Source organism: Diabrotica virgifera, chromosome 3 (genome assembly GCF_917563875.1).
Source record: "Diabrotica virgifera virgifera chromosome 3, PGI_DIABVI_V3a".
In the NCBI taxonomy this organism is placed as follows: Eukaryota; Metazoa; Arthropoda; class Insecta; order Coleoptera; family Chrysomelidae; genus Diabrotica; species Diabrotica virgifera.
This window is the reverse complement of record NC_065445.1, coordinates 248,191,622-248,217,298: the sequence shown is the minus strand read 5'-3', so window position 1 is coordinate 248,217,298 and position 25,677 is coordinate 248,191,622. Positions and strand designations below refer to the sequence as shown.

At 32.0% G+C, this 25,677-nt stretch overlaps 2 protein-coding genes across 2 annotated transcripts in view; one reads left to right on the top strand and one right to left on the bottom strand.

Annotated features, from left to right (window-relative positions):
- LOC114334354 (phospholipase A1-like) overlaps positions 1 to 20,758 on the bottom strand; it is a 29,200-nt gene extending 8,442 nt beyond the window's left edge. The window contains exons 1-5 of the mRNA XM_050646039.1: positions 20,383 to 20,758; positions 16,927 to 17,062; positions 15,984 to 16,183; positions 11,710 to 11,889; positions 4,819 to 5,067 (exon numbers count right to left, since the gene is read on the bottom strand). Coding sequence (XP_050501996.1) covers positions 4,819 to 5,067; positions 11,710 to 11,889; positions 15,984 to 16,183; positions 16,927 to 17,062; positions 20,383 to 20,425 — 808 coding nt within the window. The 5' untranslated portion in view covers positions 20,426 to 20,758. The remainder of the gene's footprint in view (positions 1 to 4,818; positions 5,068 to 11,709; positions 11,890 to 15,983; positions 16,184 to 16,926; positions 17,063 to 20,382) is intronic.
- The window catches only part of LOC114335305 (pancreatic lipase-related protein 3-like), a 593,140-nt gene continuing 586,124 nt past the window's right edge, over positions 18,662 to 25,677 (top strand). Inside the window, exons 1-2 of the mRNA XM_050646050.1 lie at positions 18,662 to 18,792; positions 19,892 to 20,013. Of these exons, the coding sequence (XP_050502007.1) occupies positions 20,004 to 20,013 (10 nt within the window). The 5' untranslated portion in view covers positions 18,662 to 18,792; positions 19,892 to 20,003. The remainder of the gene's footprint in view (positions 18,793 to 19,891; positions 20,014 to 25,677) is intronic.

Sequence of the window (25,677 nt, the reverse complement as noted above, 5' to 3'; positions counted from 1 at the left end):
CTTTGATTACTCTGATTACTTCGTACCAATCGTATTAGAGCGAGTACCTATTTTGATTTTGAGTATTGTATCTACTCGGTTGATATCGGAGTCGGACCGGTATTTCACGAGTGTTCGGTATCAGCACAGTTAACTTAAATTTTATCTATGAAGGGCGAAGGCTATGAAGAGTTTTACAGGATTACATGGCGCTGACAAGTAGCTAAAACAGAGGGAGGTATATCATTGAACAAAGCATGCACCCAGAAACAGATGTCTATACGATTGGTCCAGGTAGATAATTCACAGAATTTCACAGATGTTAGTTCTTTTGAAAATAAAAATGCAACACATGAGATTTTGATAATAAATACACATTATTCTTATCAGGGCTAGAAAAAAATAGCTTAGATTGACCGGAAAATATGTAGAAACGATAATATTTCTAGACAATGATTATCAACTTTAATTTTACATGTAGGTATGGCATTGTTTTTATTAGACCAGGGCATTTAACACTAAAATCACACGAATAAATATATTTTTCAAGATAATAGGTATAGCTGGTTCCTAAAAAAACTGATACGACTCTTAGTAAGATTTGATTATTTTGAGCAGTGTATTTGATTGGTCTGACATTATATTATATTTATTATGACAGACTGCCAAAGTCAGTTAAAATAAACAAACAACTGATTACATAAATATGTTATTTTAATAAATTTTTGTAATAATTATTAAGGTCTAAATTTTTATATTATTTTGAATTTCTGCATTTTATAAAGAGTATATTATAAATGATAGTTTTTACATAAAATAGGGTTGTTGTTATCATTTTTATTATTATTAACACGTTGACGGACACAACGTCTATAGACGTCTAATTTCCATTGATGTAATGTGACACAACGTCTATAGACGTTTCATTCTTCCCTATTCTACTTTGCAAAATACAAATAGTGTCACAACACTTGCTTATACATTTGACGCACTGTCCGTCAACGTGTTAAGGAACAAAACAAACGACTTAACTCAACAATATGTATATTAAAGCAAGAATTGCAACCAAATTAAAAGATAACTGGGCACTATCAGAGGCAGCAAAACATTTTAACATAAGCAGAACCACAGTTTTTCTATTATAAAAAATGGAGGGAACAAGAAACTCTCGAATGAAAGCGAAGGTCTGGAAGACCAAAACTATACTAAATTTAGGTATGTAAAAATAAAATTAATATTTTGTAATATCTCCATTAGCAGTGATAACAGCTTGTAGTCTTCGGTCCATCTGCGTGAAAGGAACTATGGAATTGTCTTCTTCAGAGAGCTCTTCCCAAACCTTGCTTTCTTTCGAGAGTTTCTTGTTCTCTTCATCTTTTATTAATATTAAAAACGGTTGTTCTGCTTACGTTAAAATGGTTCACTACGGCAGATAGTGACCAACCATCTTCTAATTTCGTTACAATTCTTGATTTTACTTCTTTGCCAGCATGTGGAGCCATTTTTTGAGGTTGAATAGAATAAGTTATCTGACAAATTTTAAGATTTGACAGTGGCAGTGACAGTATGTAAATAATAAGTATTTATCCTTTAAAATGCACTGCTTTATTTTCTACAAAATACGCTTTAAGAGTCGTATCAGTTTTTTTTTGGAACCAGCTGTACATAGAGACTTGCAGCGTTTTGCATTGTATTTAGGATTAGGATGATGTCTGGAAAAAAGTCTACAATACAATAAAAAAATATGAAAAATAGTTATTTAGGATATAAGTGGTTAAAGTACACGTTTAAGGCACGCATGTGAAAGTTTGCAGAATGAGCGATAGCGAGTTCTGCAATTCACATGAGTGCCTTAAAAATGTACTTTTTAACACGTATATCATACAATATTTTTTCTACAAACGTAATTACAGGACAATATCTACAAAAACTTTTACTTGGACGCGACTGACATTCCATTTTTATATTTTTTTGACATTACATCAAAATTGTCTATACGGTCAATACGAACTGCAGTGCCTTAAAAATATTTTTTCTACAACCACTATTCAAAGTGCACTTTTCTGCACGGTTTTATGTTAGCAAACTTGATATTTTCTCACAGTATAAGATATTTGACATTAGTGTGCAGAAAAGTGACGTTTCTGTGCCGCAAAGTGACGTTTCTGTGCCGCAAAGTTCTTTTCTGCACAGTTGACTACCTCATTCTGAGTAACGTTATATTCTGTTTACATCCGTGGACTACCGCATTCTGAGTAACGTTATATTCTGTTTACATCCGTGGTTAAACTTTAGACAAATATATAACCTATAAGACAATTATTATATTTAACTAATAGAAATTAAATTATGGATGTTACAACTGTTTTATTTTACAATTTTATTCTTATTAAACATTTTATAATTATCAAATAACCAATAAGGATTTAGCAACCTGTGCAAGAGACGTCGAATGAAGTAGGTTTTGTGTAAATCTGTGACTGCATAAATATAATGTCAATAATGTGTAATAATTGTTTAAATTTAAACAAATTAAGGCAGTGCATTAATTTTTTAACTGATTTCTGTGTAATTTATTTAGGTATAAGGAATTTAAATTGATTAGTAGGTATTAATTAAATACAGTTTAAAATTTATCACATAGGTACCTATTATAATTAATCGTCGTTTGGAAATTGTGATTTTTATTTTTAGGAAAAACTGTGCTTGTAGAAAAAGTATAGTGTGAAACACGTGCAGAAAGATAATTTCTCACTCGTTTGAATTGCGGCAGTCGCTTGCGCTCGTACCGCCACTTTTCAAACTCGTGAGAAATTAGTATCTTTCTGCACTTGTTGCACAATATACTATTAAAGCACTAGTGCCTTAAAGTAGCATTTTTAATGCTCGTATGGAGTGCTAAAAATTTCATTTTTAACACGGTTGTAGAAAAATATTTTTAAGAAACGCTTTTCTTTAGTTACGAGTGACTAAAATTAAACATCTTATGAAAAAATCAACTAAAAAGCAAAAAATTAAAAAAAAAATGAAAAAAATCTAACACATTCGCCAAAGAAAAGCGTAGCGCGTCTTCATCGAATAAACGGGTTTCGCACCACGCTTTTCTTTAACAAATGTGTTGGATTTTTCAATTTTTTTTTATTTTTTGCTTTTTAGTTGATTTTTTCATAATATGTTTAATTTTAGTCACTCGTAACTAAAGAAAAGCGTTTCTTAAAAATATTTTTTTCATATTTTTTTATTTTTTATTTTTTAGTCTTACACTTTTCAAAAATTAAAATATATCGTCATGTTTATTAAAATATGTATAAAACATATGATGTACAAACATAAATAGTAGTCTGAATCGGCAAAAAATTTGAAACTTTATTGTTTATTTATGAAGCATAACGTAAACAATTAACGTAAAAAGTGAAATTTAGTATAGTTCATATAATTAGCTACAATCTGTAAAAGTTTCAAGTTTCTTCATTGTAAAAATCAAGAGAATTTAAGCATTTTCCGTTAAAGTCGTTTTTTATTTAAAGAATTAATAAAGAAAAAAAAATTTTATTGACTATTCGTGTATTGTTCCCGCGAATGCATATGTCTGCAAATTTTTAGTCATTTGCATTGAAGAAAAGGCAGTCGAATTAACGTCCAAAGATTTGACCCAAACGATTGAACTAATGAAAAGAACGTTTAATTAATTAATACGACAAAACGAATTCTAATGTTAATTGTAGCACAAAACATCTCTACCGGTGGTTTTTCTAAGACTACGATAAAAACACGAATTTTTTTAATTCGAGTTTTGGTTGAAGTTTTGTTTCGTATCGTATTGAAATTTGACACGAATAAACGCCGATTTATATATAAACAAATATATGAGCGTTCAAAATTTGAAACTTTATTGTTTATTTGTGAAGCATAACGTAAACAATTAACGTAAAAAGTGAAATTATGTATAGTTCATATCATTAGCTACAATCCGTAAAAGTTTCAAGTTTCTACATTGTAAAAAACAAGAGAATTTAAGCATTTTCCATTAAAATGGTTTTTTTTATTTAAACAATTAATAAACATAAAAAAAAATTAATGACTATTCGTGTATTGTTCCCGCGAATGCATATGTCTGCAAATTTTCATTCATTTGCATTGAATAAAAGTCAGTCAAATTAACGTCTAAATATTTGATGCAAACTATTGAAGTAAAGAAAACCATTTAAAAATAGGTGTAAATGCATTATTACATTTTAAAGTGTATAAAACGCATCGAAAAATGCATAAACATGTTAAAATCAGTATATTATGGGTCAGATTTTCTTATTTCGGGGTATTTGGGGTCACTGAACACGAATTTGCAATCATAACCGACCTCCGAAACACCTGGGTGCCCAGGGTTACTGCTAAGGTACGTCATTGAGAGTTTCGAGGGTTTGTTTTTGGCACTTACTTGATGCAAACAGATTACTCGAGATTACTGATTTTGTGGATCAATGACAGAACAATTACATATCATTTAATTTCTATCCATTAAATAGATCGGTGAAGGTCGTTATATCGGATCTTATACTTATACGAAATACTGAGAAATGCGATTCTCGATATGATTACCGGTACTCAAATACAGGAGTAATCATAGTAATCAAAGTATCCTACTGATACTAATACAAAATATGTACTGAGAAATGCGATTCTCGATATGATTACCGATACTCAAATACAAAAGTAACAAAAGTAATCAAAGTAATCAAAGTACCGAATAATTTAAATGATTTACTTTATACAAAAGTAACGATTTGTAACAAATACTCGAAAGTACCTATAATCAACATCACTAATTATTATAGATCTTACTTGTTTGTGCCCAACATCCAGGCTGGATTACTCCACCATTAATGTAAAAGTCGACATGTCCACTCTCTTCTACTTTTCCCTGAATGAAAGCATTTGTGTGATATACATCGACGAAGTCTGCATCTGTTTTGTCGAGTTTTGAATCTAAATCCCATGTAATGAATCCGGGCATGGCAGGATCTAGCCCAGTTATTCGCGGCAGCCGATAAGGTCGAAGGGCTACAGCCATATAATTAGTTATGTGAGCTCCTGCAATACCGAAAAGAAATATAAGTATTACTTTATAGATATTAAAAGGTAGATATATACACAATCAACTCTATATGGAATCACCATGTAAACTGCTCGACAAAAGTTAAGGATATTGGTATTTTTCAAATAAAATTTTGCTATCGAAAACACGTGGTTATTTTTAAAACAATAGGAAGTAAAGTAAAGGGGTGTAAGGGATGGTGACGCGCAACACACAGCCTCTCCTATCCAAAGGTCAACCTCACCCACAGATCACCTACCTCCTCTAGATGTTTCACGATAACGCTTTGGTTAAATATGAAAAACAGCGCTCCATGCCGCTTGTATCGGAACTAATGCAAGCGGGAATTTCAAAATGTAATTTTGGTGAGAAGAAAATGTTAGGTTAAAATATTCGCTGTGAGTAGGTACACGCTAACGTGTACGCAAATAAAAAAGTTAGGTACACGCTTAAACGTCATCAAGTCAGTGACGTCACTATTTAGCGTGCACTTTGACTGGGTCTTGTGGTATACGCTAATTTGAGCCGAGTGTATGCTATGGTAAGTATCTGTAACTATCGTAAGTGTCAGGGTGTGGTTAGAATTTTTCTAATCGCGTTATGTTTACACTTTAATATTGATTAGTAAAGAGTTTTCTTATTTTTTATTTGTTAAGTATTTTCTTTTTAAATTAACTATGGAGTGTGGACAATTGTTTAGTTCTTTTTAATGAGTTTAACAAAATTCTAAAACAGTATGAAAAAGATAAGAGACAAAAATTCGTAATTAAGGGTAGCCGAAGTATTAAGATAAAATATACAGGCGATTGATTAATGTGATAAAGCTCTATAGTAATAGATAGCAATAAAAGTTAGTAACAAAAATTGTAGCAAACTTTGAGCTTCATATTACAAAATTAGTTAGAATGTTACAGGGCGTTCCATAACATAGTAGCAGACCAAACTTGTTTTTTAAACGGAACACCCTATATTTTATTTTATGTTCGAAATCTTCTTAACTTCCCTATCACAAAAATATAAAGGTTTATTATGTTATACAGGGTATTTAAAAGTTATAATCAATTTTCTATTAAAATCGTAACAAATTAAGTTTGAAACATCTGAATAGTTCTGCTTCCCTTCCCCTAATAACAAATTTAATATTTTTCTATCAAACACTAAACATATCAAAATAGCGTGTACCAAAATAGACAGTCACTGCGCACGCTAAATAATGACGCCACTGGCTTGATGAAGTTCTATTCGCGTGTACCTAACTTTTTTATTTGCGTACACGTTAGCGTGTACCTAGACACAGCGTAAAATATTTGTATAGTTGAAAAAAAAATAATTTGGTTTTAAAATATGCAAATTATTTTTAATTTCAAATATACAAAATACCATTTGGGAAAAAATAAGACATGACAACGTATTTTTATTTATTTATTTAATACCAGCAAAACCACTTTGTATATACTTTTTTACAAATCGAATCTTTACAAATGAAATTATTAATAGTTATCTTCCAAATTGAGTTCCAAATACTTCTACAAAAGGGTATCTCAAATGATTGAAACATGTGTGCATCTCTACTTGTTGAAAGACTTTCAACTAAAACAAAAAATTAATATAATTGATTTGATAATGACCATATTTATTTCACGTAAAATAATTTTTATTAATTATATATTTTCAGTAGGGGTTACTTACTTGGTGTTACAGTCGTTTGCTTCCCTACACCACTAACTGTGTTACTTGTTCTCTAATAACAAATACTTGTTGAACTCACCATGCAAATGTAAGCTAGGAATTGGAAGCTGATCTTCCTAGGGATCTTCAAATCACATTCGTTTTGTTTAAAAAACTGTATTTGAATCCATTTTATCTAAATCAGGATTTTTTATTATTGCTAACAATCAGATAAACATTTACTGACATAAAGATAAAGGCATACTGACAATGATGACAATTGACAAATTATAATGACACTCAGACTCAGTGATATAGAAGAAATCTTCACTCCAGGTGCATGGCGACATCTCAAAAAACGTATCATTACTAAAAATGACATTAGTTTAGGATGACCTTGAGATACCTGCGTGAAACATCTAAAGAGAGTTAAGTGATTTGTGACCTCACCTGCCCGTGTGATGATTTTGATCTTGATCATCCGGTGCACCCTGCTAGATAACTGACGAGGCTCTGGCGACCGAGTGACTGCCGGAATAAGCAGTCCCCACTTGTTGACCAACTTCGGTTGGTATGCAAGTGAAAGGGCACTCTTTTGTCCTGGGGTCAAGAAATTGGCACTAAAGGCGGAAGAACTATTTACTAGTCAACGGCATAAGGATATAGAAGGCAAGGAGAAACCACTACATTAAAGATCCATCATGGATAAATCTAGTACGATCATCATGACTGTACAACAAAAAGCCAACTCAACCACTGATCATGGGAATCGGAGACCAGGATCCGGCATGTGAGGTATATCACAAGAAGAACACAGGGCCTCCCGGGTCGTCAACCAGCAAAATCCCAGTAAAGTAATAAATACCACTCTTAAAGAAAATAGAAAAACATCCAAGAGAGTATTAAAAATTGGTACATGAAATGTTAGGAGTATGTATGATCCAGGTAAAATGCATAATATAATACAAGAAATGCAAAGATTAAATGTCGACATTCTAGGCATTAGTGAGGCAAGGTGGCCAAATTCTGGCAGTTTTTCGACAACAAATGGCATAGCATATTACTCCGGAAACAGTAGTACTCAACACAGACACGGCGTAGCAGTTTTCGTATCTAAGTCTATGATGCAGTCGGTCATTAATTTTACTCCAGTATCAGATCGGCTCTTATTTCTCCAACTACAAACAAACACAAGTAAACTAAATATCATACAAATTTATGCACCTACTGCAGATAAATCCGAGGACGAAATTGAACAATTCTACGAAGAAATCAATCAAGTATTAAAATCGACGAAACCACGAGACATTAGCGTAATTCTAGGTGATTTTAACTCAAAAATTGGTAAAGGAAAAAGCTTCAATCCTGTCAGGAGAATAACATGATTGTATCTAATACATTCTTCAACTTACCAAAGAAAAGACTTTATACGTGGAAATCACCCCAGGACAATGGCCAAAGAATAATTCAAAACCAGATTGATTTTTACTGATAAACGAACGATACAGAAACTCCTTAAAATCCGTTAAGGCTTATGTCTATTCAGACCATAACCCTCCAATAGTGCAAATGAGTATTAAACTAAAAAGATTGGAGCAGAAAAGAAGAGCAAACCAGATAGACGTCAGTCATTTATGTAACCTGGAGGTAAAGGAGGAACTGCAAAGATGTATTAATAATAATTTGAAAATACTTCATGAAAAAGAAACATCTCAGCCAACGAACATAATATATAAAAAAATGGCAAAACGTAAAAATGGCGATAACAAGTCATGCGAAGAAAATTCTGACTAAAGAAAAACCAAAAATAAAGCAAAGATGGATGACTGATAAAAGCATTCTTTCATGGACAATCGGAGAATAATGAAAGGAAAAACGAACAAAAGTATAAAGAAATACAGAAAGAAATCAAAAAAGAAATCAGAATTGCAAAGGAAGATTTTTATAAAAGAAAATGTAAAGAAATATAGCAATTGCAGGCAAAACATGATATTTTTAATGTACATAAAAAAGTGAAAGAACTTGCAGGTACACAAAAACGTAAGCAGCTAAATATCCTCTATAATGACAACGGAAACATAATAACAGAACTAGAAGAACAGTTGAAGACATGGAAAAACTATGTTGAAGAACTCTTTGCAGATGATAGACAATAATCTGAAGTAAGTAACATACAAGGAGACGAAGGTCCAGAAATAACGGAAGAGGAAGTAATGTACGCACTAAAAAGAATGAAAAACGGTAAAGCCCCAGGTCTAGATGAAGTACCAACGGAAATCCTTAAACTGATAGAAGAAGACTCGATCAACATTTTAGTTGAACTTATCAATAGCATTTACACATCAGGAAAAATACCATAAGAATGGCTTTTATCCACCTTTGTTATTATACCAAAAAAAGATGAATGCCAAACAATGTAATGATTACCGTACAATCAGTTTGATGAGCCATATACTGAAAATATTCCTGAAAATTATACACACTAGAGTACACAGAAAACTGGAAATGGACATCAATGATACCCAGTTTGGATTCCGAAATGGACTCGGAACAAGAGAGGCGTTGTTTGCACTGAACGTTATGTCTCAAAGATGTCTTGACATAAATCAAGATGTATTCATGTGTTTCATAGATTATAACAAGGCATTTGATAAAGTGCGGCATGGCATCTAATCAGACTTCTGGCAGAAAAGAATTTAGATAAAAGAGACATCCGACTAATAGCAAATATGTAATACAATCAGAAAGCAGTAGTGAGAGTAGAGAATAATACCACTGAAGAAATCGAAATAAAGCGAGGTGTGAGACAAGGGTGTATACTGTCACCAACCCTGTTTAATCTCTATTCCGAAGACGTAATGAATAGAACACTCTCTGAGCAATCCATAGGTATTAAAATAAATGGTGTTAGATTAAACAATCTGAGATTTGCCGACGACACCGTTCTGATCGCAGAACCCTTGAAGTGCTACAGGCATTGGTGAATAAGATAGCAAACTGCAGCGAAGAATATGGACTATCTTTGAACATAAAGAAAACTAATTTATGGTAATATCGAAATCAACACGAGATGTCCAAAATTTATATTTACACAATGAAATTATCGATCGAGTTAGCAAATACAAATATTTAGGCACTTTATTAAATGAAGACAACGATAGCTCAGCAGAAATTAAAATAAGAATAGAAAAAGCCAGATCCATATTCACTAAAATGAAGAGAGTGTTATGTAGAAGAGATTTGTGACTTGATATGAAACTTCGCCTGATGAGATGTTACGTACTTTCTGTGCTGTTCTACGGAATGGAGTCATGGACGCTGAAAAAGATTGATACCAAAAAATTAGAGGCATTTGAACTGTGGATGTATCGCAGAATCTTGAGAATATCATGGACGGAGAAAGTCACAAACGTCGAGGTCTTGAGAAGAATGAATAAAAAAAAGGAAGTCATATTTACGATCAAAAAACGAAAACTGCAATGCTAGGGACACATTACAAGAGGCGAAAGATATGAACTGCTTCGAATAATTATGCAGGGGAAGATAGCAGGAAAAAGGTCCATAGGAAGAAGACGAAAGTCCTGGCTAAAGAATCTACGGGAATGGTATAGCTGTAGCAACAACGAATTGTTTCGGTCAGCAGTTTCGAAAATACGTATAGCCCTGATGATCGCCAACTTTCGGAACGAAGATGGCACTTGAAGAAGAAGAAGGAAGTAAACAGTTCCATTAAATCCCTTTTTATTCACAAAAAATTATCAGTACATTGTTATAACAATAATTTAGAAGGCATGAATTACCATGTGTTCAGTCTGTTTCTGATCTGTATAGAATTCTAAATAATCCTTAGCATTTCGAAGTGCTTCAGTGTCGCTCTTCAATCCTGACCCCCAGAGGGACTGTAGTAGTCGACGTGATGTCGTGTATTGTCAGTCTTCAAAGATCTCTGTCTCTGGTCATTTCTTATAACTCATGCATAGGTCTTTTGCATATTTCTGTAATTTGATCGATCCATCTTGTTGGGATCTTCCTCGTGATCTTCGTCCTTCCACCTTTCCTTGTATAATGAGTCTTTCCATGTTTTCTGTGTTTGTGACTTTACTGGAGAGTCGTTGGCTAATTTTTAGCTCTCTTAAAATTGAATTATTTGTTCTATGGTCGGTCCAAGGAATTCGTAGCATTCGTCTCCAACAAAACATTTCAGTGGCGTCTATCTTTCTTCTTTCCGAATTTCTCAGGGTCCAAGATTCACATCCGTAGGTCAGTATTGGGAATATTAAACAGTTGATCAACCTCATCTTTAACGCTCTTAAAATTTGACAGTCCTTCGATGTTTTGGTCAATTTTGGTCGATTTGATCCCTGTGTTTGTGATCATTGATCCCAGATATAAGTAGGAGCTCACAAACCGATCAATTGTGGTTATGTGTGGATGATTGTTATGTAGCCTATCCACTATCATCATCTTTGTCTTTGATATATTTCATTGCCGACCAAATATTTGACTTTTTTATGGACCAGTCGTATAAGATCAGTCAGCTCTGCTTGACTAGTTGCAAGAAGGGCTTGGCTGTATCATCTGCGAAACGTAGGTTGTTTATTTTATGACCATTTATTGAGATGCCCTTTACCAATCCTTTAAGTGCTTTTCTCATAATATGCTCCCCATATATATGGAATAGTTGTGGAGATACATCCTTGTCTGACACCTGGTTGTAGATGAAATTCATTTGAAAGTGTATTAAGTACTTTAACTGATCCAGTAGTGTGTTCGTATAGTTCAGTTAAAAGAGAAATTAGGTATTGTGGTACGCCTATTTTTTTAGTATTTCGCCATAAGTGTCTCCACTTGACCCTGTCGAAAGTTTTACGATAATCTGTAAAACATGTATGTATGTATGTATAGTGGTGTATTGAATTCCTAGATTTTTCGATTATCTATCTTGTAATAGACAAACTTTTAACACTTACCTAAACTGAAACCAATGACATGAATATCGGTATTTCCTAAATCTAGAAGTCTTTGAACTAACTGAGCTGAACAGGTTCCAACATGGCGGATGTTCATAAGAGCCCCCAAGTAACAAGGTGCTTGATTTAGTGGACTCCAGTCCACGGCAAAAATATTGTAGTCTTTTGTACTCAAGTATTCTAAAAGTAAATAAATATATCAATTTGAAATGGATTAATATAATTATTGCTGTTAATACGTAAAACCTTCATACCGTAGACTACTAAGGCTTTACTTTCGAAGTAGTAGTATTGATAGGCAAAAGTTCATTTCAAAATTTCAAAACCAGTATTTGTTGATTACGAGAAAGTTTTTGATTCTGTAGAATTTGAAACAGTACTGGAAGTAGTAAAGCAAAGTACAATAGATTACATGTATACATCACTAATCAAAAACATGTATGAGAATGCTACATCATGTATTCGACTAAACGAAGACACCGAATATTCAGCTTAGGTAGAGGAGTAGAAGAAGTTCACCAAAATTATTCACGGCAGCTCTAGAGACAGAATTTAAGAACACTCAGCCCCAACATATGGGCAATGGGCACCTATACAGGGTGTTTCATTAATAATTGTCCATATAGTAACTGGAGAAACCTTAGCACAAAATACGAAGATTTAACATAAAACAGTTAAATAAAATGTGGTTCCTTACTGAGTTACAGGGTGTTTTATCTAAAAATTTAAAAACTATTTTTGCTCAGCATTTTAAAATTGTTCGACGTATCTTGTTCATACTTGGCAGAAAGTGCGTCTTTTATACACCCTACTAAATTATGATAAACAAACGTTTCTAGCTACTACCAGAGGCGTACGACAGGGTATAGTGAATGGTTGACCCTTCTCAAATTCTACTCCACTGGAGAAATTACTATTTTAGTGTTATTTTTAGATTCTCTAATACCTTCTACGTAAATAATACACCCTTCATTGGTAACGATAAAGTCATTAGTTTTCGAGATATTTGAAGTTAAATATTAAACGGCACAGCTATTTTGATTAATTTACGATATGATTCATATGATTAAAATTTAAAAATTATTTGTACCCAATACTTTGGCGTATCCTTATTATACTTGGAAAGTGTAGGTACTTTACCCCTACTAAGTTAAGATAAATAAACGTTTCTAGCTAGTACCAGAGGCGTACGACGGGGGATAGTGGCTGGTTGACCCTTCCCAAATTCTACGCCACTGACGAAATTGCTATTTTAATGTAATTTTTTGATTTTCCAATACTTTTTATGTAAATAATATACTCTTCATTCGTAACGATAAAATGATTAGTTTTCGAGATAGTTGAAATTAAAAATGAAGCGACACAATACATTAATCAAAATACCCGTGTAGTGCAGTCACTGAAGGTTTTCACCTCCGATTTCGTTGAACCTCCATCGATTTTCATGAAAATTGGTAAGTAATTAGAGGATATATCAAGGAACAAAGGTGACATGATGCCAACTTGCGCTTTTACCGTGGGGGTGGGTGCCACCCCTTCTGGGGGGAGAAAATTATTTTATTAAAAATAATATTATAAGTCGATAGAGGGACAAATTATAAGCAAAATTTGTTATATAAAGTTATTAAAATAAATCAACACTTTTTGAGTTATTAAAGACCAAAGATTTTATTTTTTCTTAAAAAAATGCATGTTTTAAATCGGTTTTTCACGTATAAATCAAAAACTATAAGCTTTTACAAAAAAGGTGTTATTACTGAAATTGAAGATAAAAAATTGAATACATTCCTTATATAAAGAACTAAACTAATGTTAGTTCAAAGTGAGTTATTGTCAATTAAATGTGTATTTTTTTCGACGAGTACTCAAATATAAGTATTCAAGCTTAAATAACGGGAAAACGATGCAATGTATAAAATATTCCTTCTAAACATTTGTCAAAGTACTTCGGAATACCTATCAAATGAGCTTCAGAACAAGGTACTAGCGTCAAAATTAAGTAAGTTATAATGAAAATAAAAGAACCGTTTCGAATTTTTTAGGAAAAAGTTAAAAATGAAACATACACCATTTCCACAAAAATTAAAATTTATAGTAATCCTTACAAGAACTTCTTTATATTAGCATAAGTAATGTTTTCGATAATTTTGACCGGTTTAGAATGCATATTTTTGAAAAAAGATATAAATTAAAAAATCCTAATTTTTAAAATTATTGTAATTCTCATATTCTTTTGATAATACTCCAAAAATACTCAATATACGTAAAAAAATATATAGGTATATAACCAAATTTTAGTTTTTTCTGTGCCAAATATTTCACCTGTTTTACTATTTCTATAGGGTAAAAAATAACCGAGATAGAAACGTTTAAATCTTAAATTTTTCTGTGGAAACCATGCAACCGGGGCCATTTAAGCTTTTATTTTTAAAAAAGTAAGGGATTTAAAAGATTAGGTTCAACGTGCTTAAATGGAACTTGGAATTAACTTTCAAACAGTTTTTAGATGAATCTGACATCGTAAACACGAACGGAGTTATTAAAAAAAAATAACATTTTTTGGAAAAAATTTTAAAAGATAAATTTTGAAAAAATTTTGGAGCATAAATTTTAATGCTATCAACATGTTTGGGTGCTCATTTGATAGATATTTTTAAGTACTTTGACAAATCTTTAACAAGTGTATGTTACAAAATGCATCAATGTCCCGTTATTTCAGCTTAATACTTAGAGTTTGTTACTCGCCGAAAAAAATATACATTCAATTACCTATAACTCACTTTTAGTTAACATTAAAAAGTTTTTCTTGTAAGAGGTTTATTCCATCTTTCATTAGCTTCAATTTTGATAATAATAACTTTTTTGTAAAAACTTACACTTTTTGAGTTATTGATTAAAAATTGGATAAAAACATGCATTTTCCTCAAGAAAAATTAAAATTTTTGATCTTTAATAACTTAAAAAGTTTTGATTTATTTTAATAACTTTATATAACAAATTTAGCTTGAAATTTGTCCCTCTATCGAATTATGGGGTTATTTTTAAGAAAATAATTTTCACCACCGAGAAGGGGTGGCATCCACCCCCAGGGTAAAAGCGCAAGTTGGCACCATGTCACCTTTATTCCTTGAGATATCCTCTAACCACTCACCAATTTTCATGCAAATCGATGGAGGTTCAACGAAATCGGAGGTAATAACTCATATCCACCTTCAGTGACTCCACTAGTGTCGTTTCCTTTTTAACTTCAAAGATCTCGAAAAATAATTACTTTATCGTTACGAATGAAGAGTATATTATTTTCATAGAAAGTATTGTAGAATCCAAAAATTGAACTAAAATGGCAATTCCGCTAGTGGCCTAGGATTTGGAAAGGGTCAACCATTCACTATCCCCCGTCATACGCCTCTGGTAATAGGCAGAAACGTTAGTTTAACATAATTAAGTAGTTTGTATAGTACCTATACTTCTTGCCAAGTATGAAAAGAATACGTCGAATAATTTTAAAATGCTGAGCAAAAATAGTTTTTAAATTTTTACATAAAACAACCTGTCACTCAGTAAGGAACCACATTCTATTTAAGTGTTTTAGGTTAAATTTTCATATTTTGTGCTAAGGTTTGCACCCTGTATAGATTGAGAAAGATTAAATCATATGAGCTTTGTAAATGACGTTTTGTTAATTGCAGACAACTTACAAGACAGGTACAGATACAAGAGATATGCAGATGATACTGTGTTGCTTGTGAGTTCTGCGGAAGAAGTTATTAATGCGAATAATACGGCTTAAAACCTAATACTTTGAAAACTAAATATATGGTAGTCAGGAAAACACTGGAGAACGACTACATATTTACAGCAAATGGTATTGAAATAGAAAAAAACCTAGAACATCGCTTATATTGGTTTAAATATAAATATATTGGTAAAGAGATAAAAATCCGCATTGAAAAGACCAGAATAACCTGAAAATCAGACTCCTAAAAAGGTTACTCGTCAGATCTTCTTGACAGTATTGTATGGAGTTGAAAGTTGGACGCTCATTAAATGTCTATTAAATAAATTTCAAGCTTTCGAAATATGAAGTTAACAAAAGCTGCTACGCTTGGTTGACAACTGAACAGTTGACTTGGTTGACAATGTCTAAAAAAAACAACCGGAAGCAAGTAGAAAGCAAATTTAGGATAGCCATTGTGATCACCAACATCCGTAAATAATGGGCACCATAAAAGGGAGAAGTTAATATACACACGTTTATTATACTGGTACTTTACCTTTTCTGATTTCTACCAATGCACTAATGTTCATGTTGGAGTTGTATCCATGTATAATAATTTTTGTGGGTTTCTTGGGATCAAAATACGTAGTATTTAAATTGGTATTTAGCCTCTGTGAGCCAACTAATATCGGAACTGGATACTCAGGTTTTTCTTTCGTAAACAGGAAAAATGTTACATCGGGATCTGGACACACGCTAAAAATAAACAAAGATGCTTTAAATTGTTGTGTATATGGTACTAGGCGAGGCAATGAAGCAATGGACCAACCATTTTCTTGCAGTTGGATTGTTCTCAATAAAACTTATTGAATTCGATTCGTAAGAGCGTTAGGAAATTTTGTGAACTAAAGTGATGATATCAAAATAAAAATTACATAAACCTCTGACCTCTGACCTTACATAATATTTCCGAATTACAAATTTATATTTTTCACCACTTTGAAATACACTTTGGAAAATGCATTTTGACATATGACATCACATAAGTTCACTGCAACGGCAAAAAACTGAAAGATTTGAGCTTTTTAGAACGTTTTAGAGTATCTGAAATATCAAAATGGGTTGATGAAGGTATACATGCATATCGCACCCCGACTTCGTTACTGCCATAACCTTGAAATCGCAAACTTTTCAAGAAAGCAAAAACAAGGTTTTATGTGGACTCTTCATTTTTTCTAGTTAACCAAAGACTTCAAGTTAAAAAAATTCTGCACTCATGCTGATTACGTGTGTATCTATCTAATCCTAGTATTTATTTTTTATTATATATTTTATTTTATTTATTTAAGTACGACGAAGATCTAATAGAAAATTGTATGTCTAAACAGCAAAATAACAATAGATATAATAGATGTTAGAGTATTTTCCAAATCTTTGCTCTCAGTACCTATTAGTCTGTATTAAAACATTTAGGAGAACGTATAGTTTGTTATACCTACGGATTGTAAACTATTCTGCAGCTGCCAATGTTGAATGCCTGGCGGATTTGGGAGTTGCCCATCTGATTTATTATAAAAGTAGGAATTGGAAAAGTCTCATATTCATTCTGGTCAGGAATAATCTGCGGAAATGTACCTAAAAATTAATGAATTGGTATTAAATGCGGTACAGGTAAATGCATAATTTCATTAGTATAATTTCATTATAGTTAGTACCAACGGAGAAAACAGTAAAATATGTATTTGTACAAACTTTTCAGGCAAAAATATGAAATGGTATGATAATAATCCACTTGCGTACAAATATTTTTTGTGTTCTCTTTTCCTTTTCTTCGTAAAGCTTCCCATGTATGTAACTTTGTATTTAATATATGTAAAGTGCTGTATTAGATGTAATACTCAGAGTGAATTGTAACTATACAATGCCTCAAATATCTCGGAAACTTCTTGCAGAATTTTTATAGAAGCCTTGGCAAAAAGTTGGTAAAAGATATAAATTGTGGTATGTAGGTAAAATTAACACTAGGAAAGAAGTCGCTACAAACACTGATAGAAACATGAAAGATAATGAGGTAATAGTTGTAAGGAGTTATATAATAATGATAGTGAAATTTTTACTTGGTAGAAAAGTGTTGAATGTTGTTGTGTATAGTCCGTCAGCTATAACTTTTCCCATGCGGTACGATTCATTTTCAATCAAATTAAGTCAAAACATAAATTGAAACGAACGTCGATGTGTATATACATTTTGTATACTGTATGCTATATACTACACACATCGGCGTACGTTTCACTTTCTGTTTTGACTTAATTTGATTGAAAATGAATCGTACCGCATGGGAAAAGTTATATCGGACGGACTATATGTGTGCTCCTCAAATCAGTCTTGTTCTGAAGCACAATTTAACTTGAAAAATGATTTTATTAGCGTTTCGATTTCCACATCGGACGTCGTTGTGAAAATACAAAATATTAATAAATTAAACAAAAATGTTGCTGCTTAGTAAAAAAATTCTTCTAATAATTTAATTTAATCTGACTCATTCATATCGGCAATTCAGGCATATATTATACATTTTAAAGTAGAAGACTTTAAAATGATATTGCCAATATTTATGAGTTGCGTTCCTGGGACGACTTTATTGAAAGATAGTTCATTCGTTTACACGAAATCAACTTTAACTCAAGAATATCCGTCACAAAAAAGTCATAAGTATGTAATCTGTCTTTAAAAAGACAACCACATGCAACGATTAACAGTAAAACTGATCACATAGTAAATCACCAGGAAAAACCAGTAAGTACTTGGTCTTACATTCAGTTTACTCTCAAAGTATATGTATATGAGTTTAAATTATAAATAATATTAATAATACAAAGATATATAAATACTAAAATATAAATTATAAATAAAAGTCAAATAAGTCTGGGTTAGAGTGAAAGAAAAGCTTTATATGCTCAATGAGGGGACGTACTGAGTGTTATTCTATCGCAAGAATCATAATAGGAGCTATTTCAATACACACGTGTACCAGTCCAAGGGAGAATACATAGGAATTCATGGAGGAATAGGCTTTAGAACTAAAAATGACGCTGGAGATAATATGATTGAATTAGATACAGTATTATGGTGATTGAGTCTTTCAAAAGAAAGAAAGTCGAATTGTTACATAAAAAAGTGAACAAAATGACTTCCAAATAGATTCTTTTATGACAAGAGGAGAAGTTATACGTGAATATAATGATTGCAAAGTAATAGTTAGTTAGATTGTGAGACAATAACATACATTACTAATTTGAAAAAAAGCGAAACGAAGCCAAAATATTAGAGCGAACTACAAAAGATCAAGTGATGTATGTTAAAAGGTGAGAAAATTGTTGTATTCAGTTTGAAAATGGTAGAAAAAAATGTATTGGAACATAAAAGAATGTAAGTACTAATACAATTTGTTGCAAAATGGTCAGTACTATTAGAGATTCTGCTATTGAAATTGAAATACTTGGAAAAGTTAAAGAAAATATATTAATATATAAATTTAAGGAGATATATTTTACTTTGATAGGTATTTAGTAATATATTTGAAGTCAAAACATATTTTAAACTGTTTAATAACTTTCGTATTTACTAGAAACTAATAAACAGAATAAATGACCCAGAAATAATGACTGTATAAGAAAAGTGCCACCTTGTTGAACAATATGACATGCTGCATTACGTTAAAACTTTTTTATGCATATTGTGCAAATTTAACAATTAATTACCTTGATTTTTGGAAATAATAATACATTTTGGAGTTATGTTTTAGATAATCTAGTAGGTACAAGGAGTAAAATAAGATAATGTTACTGAAGATATTAAAGATAAAATAAGATACTGAAGAAAGAAACTAGTAGGTACTAAGAAACATACCATTCAAGAAACAAAAATCATAATAAAAGTATAATTATTATGTCTAAATTACTTAAAATGAATCAGTAATCGACTTTATAGAACACTGTAAAGAAAACTAGATGACAAATACATGGTTGAGATGTCCATCTGCAGATAAATTTTAAAAAATTACACACGGATTACCCTTTTTACTTGATTAAGTGTAAACACCGATCGGCCGATCATATTGGGAAGAGATACAGAACTTTGACTTTTTTATCTATGACAAAACATACACGATTTCGAGTTTGAAGTTAGTGGCTAAAGGTGTTATGTAAACAAAAGTCTAGTTCACAAAATCTTTCTGTTGTTTTACATTATAATTAATAAAAGATAATAGAAAAAGTATCTATTTTTTAAAGTCTCACTCATTGGAATCAAAAACAAAATAAAAATGTTTCAATACAAAACGCGATTTGTTAATTTGCTCAAAACTTTAAAAATGCGACGTAACACCTTTATCCACCTATGTTTTTAATTACAAAAGAAAATATATTTAGAAAAGCCATCCACTTAATATTTATTGACTTACAGAAACCATTGAATTATCTAAAGAAAACTGAGAAGGCATTTTAAAACTAAATTCAATTATAAAAGGCAAAATAGTTAACTAATCTGTGGATTATAAGACTTGCAGAGCCTTTTGATGACTTTAAGTAAGTAGAAATTTTTTAAAAACAGTTTGCGATCTGGGAGCCCAAATGTCTAAGCAAGGAATGAGGCGCTCAGAGCAACAGTATTTTACTAAAACGCTTTTATTACGTTAAAGTTATCCCTTATTTAAGTAATCTCAGATGCAGAGTAGCTCAAGCAACCATTATTTGAGCCACTCTGCATCAAATACTTAAATAAGGAATAACTTTATTTTAATAAAAGCTTTTTGGTAAAATTCTGGATTGTGGGTAAGGCCACTGTTGCTCTGAGCACCTCAAATATGCTCACGATAGGTAAAATACATTAATTTAATCTCTTTTCATGTTTAAAAGTTTGACTAGTCTGTATTATGTATATTATGATCTACTTACGCACAAACAAGCCAGCAAATAAGATGGTCCACCCCCACATCATCACGATATACGCAATTTACATAATTTAAACATAAAATTCTCTTAAAGGAAACCCTCACAAATTAAACTGAACGAAAAAAAATTTCAGTCGGAAGAACGGTTCATCTTCGTTTAGGTTCCAAGTCGCGTATACATTAATTTATTATTCCCTGAATGTCGTCTTGTCGGCACTGTGGTACTGTTAAATTCTTTGCACTTGGCAAGAACTGGCTTTCTGGAGGACAAACGCAAGAATCAAGTCCACGGAAAATAAACAATTAAAGCTGTTGCGATTTGGGTGAAAAAATCGCTATGGCAATCTGAGAAGTGTGTAATTTGCGTAACTATCTTTGAGTAATCAAAGAGATTTCAGACACAAGCCAAAGCATTGAAGCATGTCTATTGGTTATATTTCGCTCTTATACACTTAGAAAAATGAACTATCCATAGTGTGTTCAATACGTAAATGTGCATATCATACATATCTACTAATATTCATGTGTACTATTCAATACAATTTGAAAAAAGGAAAAAATTAAAAAAATATGAAGAAAATATTTTTAAGAAACGCTTTTCTTTAGTTACGAGTGACTAAAATTAAACATATTATAAAAAAATCAACTAAAAAGCAAAAAATAAAAAAAATTGAAAAAATCTAACATATTCGTCAAAGAACAGCGTGGCGCGTCTTCATAGAATAAACCGTTTTCGCACCACGCTTTTCTTTAACGAATGTGTTAGATTTTTTCATTTTTTTTTATTTTTTGCTTTTTGGTTGATTTTTTTATAACATGTTTAATTTTAGTCACTTGTAACTAAAGAAAAGCGTTTCTTAAAAATATTTTTTTCATATTTTTTTTATTTTTTACTTTTTGGTCTTACACTTTTCAAACATTAAAATATATCGTCATGTTTATTATAATATGTATAAAACATAATATGATGTACAAACATGAAAAGTAGTCGGAATCGCCAAAAAATTTGGAACTTTATTGTTTATTTATAAAGCATAACGTAAACAATTAACGTAAACAGTAAAATTATGTATAGTTCATATAATTAGCTACAATCTGTAAAAGTTTCAAGTTTCTTCATTGTAAAAAACAAGAGAATTTCAGCATTTTCCGTTAAGATCGTTTTTTTTTATTTAAACAATTAATAAACAAAAATTTTTTTATTGATTATTTATGTATTGTTCCCGCGAATTCATATGTCTGCAAATGTTTTGTCATTTGCATTGAAGAAAAGGCATAAAGATTTGACCCAAACGATTGAACTAAAAAAAGCGTTTAATTAATTAATACGACAAAACGAATTCTAATGTTAATTGTAGCACAAAACGTCTCTACCGGTGGTTTTTCTAAGACTACGATAAAAACACGAATTTTTTTAATTCGAGTTTTTGTTGAAGTTTTGTTTCGTATCGTATTGAAATTTGACACGAATAAACGCCGATTTTTATATAAACAAATATATGAGAGTGCAAAATTTTAAACTATTTTTTATTTATGAATCATAACGTAAACAATTAACGTAAAAAGTGAAATTATGTATGGTTCATATCATTACCTACAATCCGTAAAAGTTTCAAGTAATAATAATAATAATATCGTATGGCATTTTTGCCGGGGAGATCCTTTCGGATAGTTCCGGCGCCATTTACATCTTTAACCCTGTTTTAAGTAACTAGTGCCGATGTACACTAGCCCAGGGGGACCGACGGCTTTACGTGCTCTCCGAGGCACGGTGAGACGGCTCGTGTCATTATTGGAAATGAAAATGGTTTGTCTTTGGCAGGGCTTGAACCCACGTCTACTGGCGTATGAGGCCAGCGTTTATGCCGTTACTCCACGGCCGCTCACAAAGTTTCAAGTTTCTACATTGTAAAAAACAAGATAATTTAAGCATTTTCCATTAAAATCGTTTTTTTATTTAAACAATTAATAAACAAAAAAAAATTTTATTGACTATTCGTGTATTTTTCTCGCGAATGCATATGTCTGCAAATTTTCATTCACTTTAGGTCTGGATCCCGCGTATGAAAAAAAGTTGATTAATAGCAAGCTGAAAATTTGTTAATAGCTTAAGGGTGTCTAGTCGGATAAACTTTGATATATGGGAACACTGTAACAGGCGCAGTTTTAATTGTGAAACAGGTTAAAAATTTGAAACGGTCAGAACACGAAAACGGCACATTTATTTTGTCCGACAGAACATACTTAAACTCTTCGAACAGAGATTAAACTCTCATGCAAAAATCAGACTGCTATTTATCACCTGTCATAATTCCTGTCATTTGACATATTCTAATGTTCCACTCATTAAAACGCCCATTTGGTGATAAATAGCAGTCTGATTTTTGCATGAGAATTTAATCTCTGTTCGGAGAGTTTAAGTCTGTTCTGTCGGACAAAATACATGTGCCGTTTTCGTGTTCTGACCGTTCCAAATTTTTAACCTGTTTCACAATTAAAACTGCCCCTGTTCCAGTGTTCCCATATATCCAAGTTTGTCCGACTAGACACCCTTAAGCTATTAACAAATTTTGAGCTTGCTATTAAACAACTTTTTTTTCATACGCGGGATCCAGACCTATTTGCATTGAAGAAAAGTTAGTCAAATTAACGTCTAAAGATTTGATGCAAACTATTGACGTAAATAAAGCGTTTAAAAAATAGAACTTAAATAGGATAAAAGGCTACAATTTTCGTGCGCATCGACCAATACGCATATCTTGGAACAATGATCAACTCCACATGTGATTACTTCCAGCAAATCAAAATCAGAATAGAAAAGGCTAGAGCAAATTTTAACAATAAAATCAGAAAAGTGCTCTGCCCAAGAGATTTGAAGTTGGAGCTAGGTTGGCTACGTGCTACGTTTTTTCGACGTTGTTTTATGGAATGGAAGCTTGGACCTTGAATGCCACATCAATTAAAAAACTAGAATCATTCGAGCTGTATAGGTGTACAGAAGAATTCTGAGAACATCGTGGACAGAACACGTCACAAACAAAGAGGTTCTGAGAAAGATGAATAAAGAAATGGAAATCTTAAATACCATCAAAACAAGAAAATTAGAATATCTCGGACATATTACACGTGGAGAGAGATACAGCTTGCTTCAGTTGATTATGCAGGGAAAGATTCAAGGAAAAAGAAGCAAAGGGAGACGCAGAATATGGTGGCTGCTGAACCTGTATGGATGCACATCAAATGAACTTTTCAGAGCAGCCGTCTCTAAAGTCCAAATAGCTATAATGATTGCCAACCTCCGTCGAGGAGATGGCACTTAAAGAAGAAGATAGTCTTATAAAGATGTTCACTAAGAACCAACTCTTTTATGTTTTATAGGAGGTTCTCCGGAATGACTCAAGTAGTAGAGAGAATAATAAGTAGCGCACCTGGGTACTTTCTATTCTCCATTTTCTCTTTATTTTTATCTTAAGATCTCTGTACTTGGTTATCTTCCCTTTATATTTAGCATGCAGGTTATTGTTTTTCGGTATCATCACATCCATTAGTGTGGTTTTATTTAGTTAGATAATTAACTACATAAAATCTCATCTGTTATATTATGCTACTGGTTGGTCAATGTGTCCCCACTAAAACTAGTATTAGTTGTAGTTTTCAAGAAATCTGTAAGGAACATATTTATATTGATAATAAGGAAGATGATCAGTTTAAAAAAGCCCCAGTTTGTTTTAGTTCTTGGTGAAAATCTTTCCTGCTAATTCATGGTGTTCTTTATATTCGGTTTCAACAAACGGCTGACAGTCACTGATAAGATATTGGTTAGTTTCTTGGGCTTAATATCCATCTCTGCATTTATCGTTTTGGACTTTAGGATCTTTGACAATAAATTTGAGGTAATTTTTGGTTAGAAAAACCTGATCCTAAATGACAAGTACGAAACCCTCTGTCTCAGGAAATATCATCTCTGATGTAAGGCAATAGTTATAGTCCATGTGGTGAGACCGCTCCCGTCTGAAAAAATTTCTGATTCGGTTTCTTTGTGAATTCCTATTCAAAAATGTCCCCTTTAAACAAATCTGAAGGGTGCCGGGCGGAATTTTTGGGCAGAAATTGTTTAAAACAATTTTTTTAAACAAATACAAAAGGTATCTTGTAATTTTTCTCAGAAATTGGTAGTTTTGGAGTTATAGGCGTTTTAAAATCTGAAAAATGCGAAAATACGCATTTTCGAGGCTTAAAAACTCATATTTAAATTAGTATTTTTGAAGTTGTCAGATACTTAATTAAAACTATTAACTTTTGAGAAAAATGTCAGGATACTTATTTTATTTAGAATGTCCCAAAGAATCTAGAAAACATATTTGTCGGAGGAAAATAGGAGATTTTTGAAACAGAGCCCTCACCGGCAAAAAAATTGGATAAACACGCATATTTAATCATTCATTAAAAAACAACGGTATAAATTAAAGTTAGACACGATCACTCTTCAGAATCTTGAAGCTGAATATTTAGTCTTCAATTTAAGTATCTGGCAACCTCAAAAATACTAATTTTAATATGAGTTTTTAAGCCTCGAAAATGCGTATTTTCGCATTTTTCAGATTTTAAATTGCCTATAACTCGAAAACTATCAATTTCTGAGAAAATTTACAAGATAGCTTTCTTGTTCAGAATGACCCACAAAACTTAAAAATATATGTTCCGGAGTAAAAAAAAACGTGATCTTTTATATATGTGTAAAAAAATTGTTTAAACAATTTCTGCCCAAAAATTCCGGCCGGCACCCTTCAGATTTGTTTAACGGGGACATTTTTGAATAGGAATCCACAAATAAACCGAATCAGAAATTTTTCCAGACGGGAGCGGTCTCACCACATGGAGTATTAGACCGTTGTTCTCGACATAGGCTGAATTTATTGATATGTGGCTCATCCAAAAGATTTACCCATCTAGTTGCGCAGTTTTTCTTGCTTAGGAAGATAGTATAAACGCATTTCTGGTTCCCTCAGCTTAAGCGGTGTTGTGTCATCTACTACGCAAATTGCGCGATTCAAAGTAGAGCTTACATTTAAAAATAAGTTTGCGTTAATAAGTTAAAAATAAGTACCTGTTTTTCCAATGGCTCGCCAATATCCATAAGTTCTCTTCCTCTTAGATACCACGGTAATGTAGTTCTCGTTACTAAATTTAGTTGCTGATGTTTTTTGCCCTTTGATGCCTTTAATGTTTTACAATTAAGGCTGCACCAACATTGGATCCGTATTAGAGATTGCAATTGCTGGATCTAGCATCCAGCAAT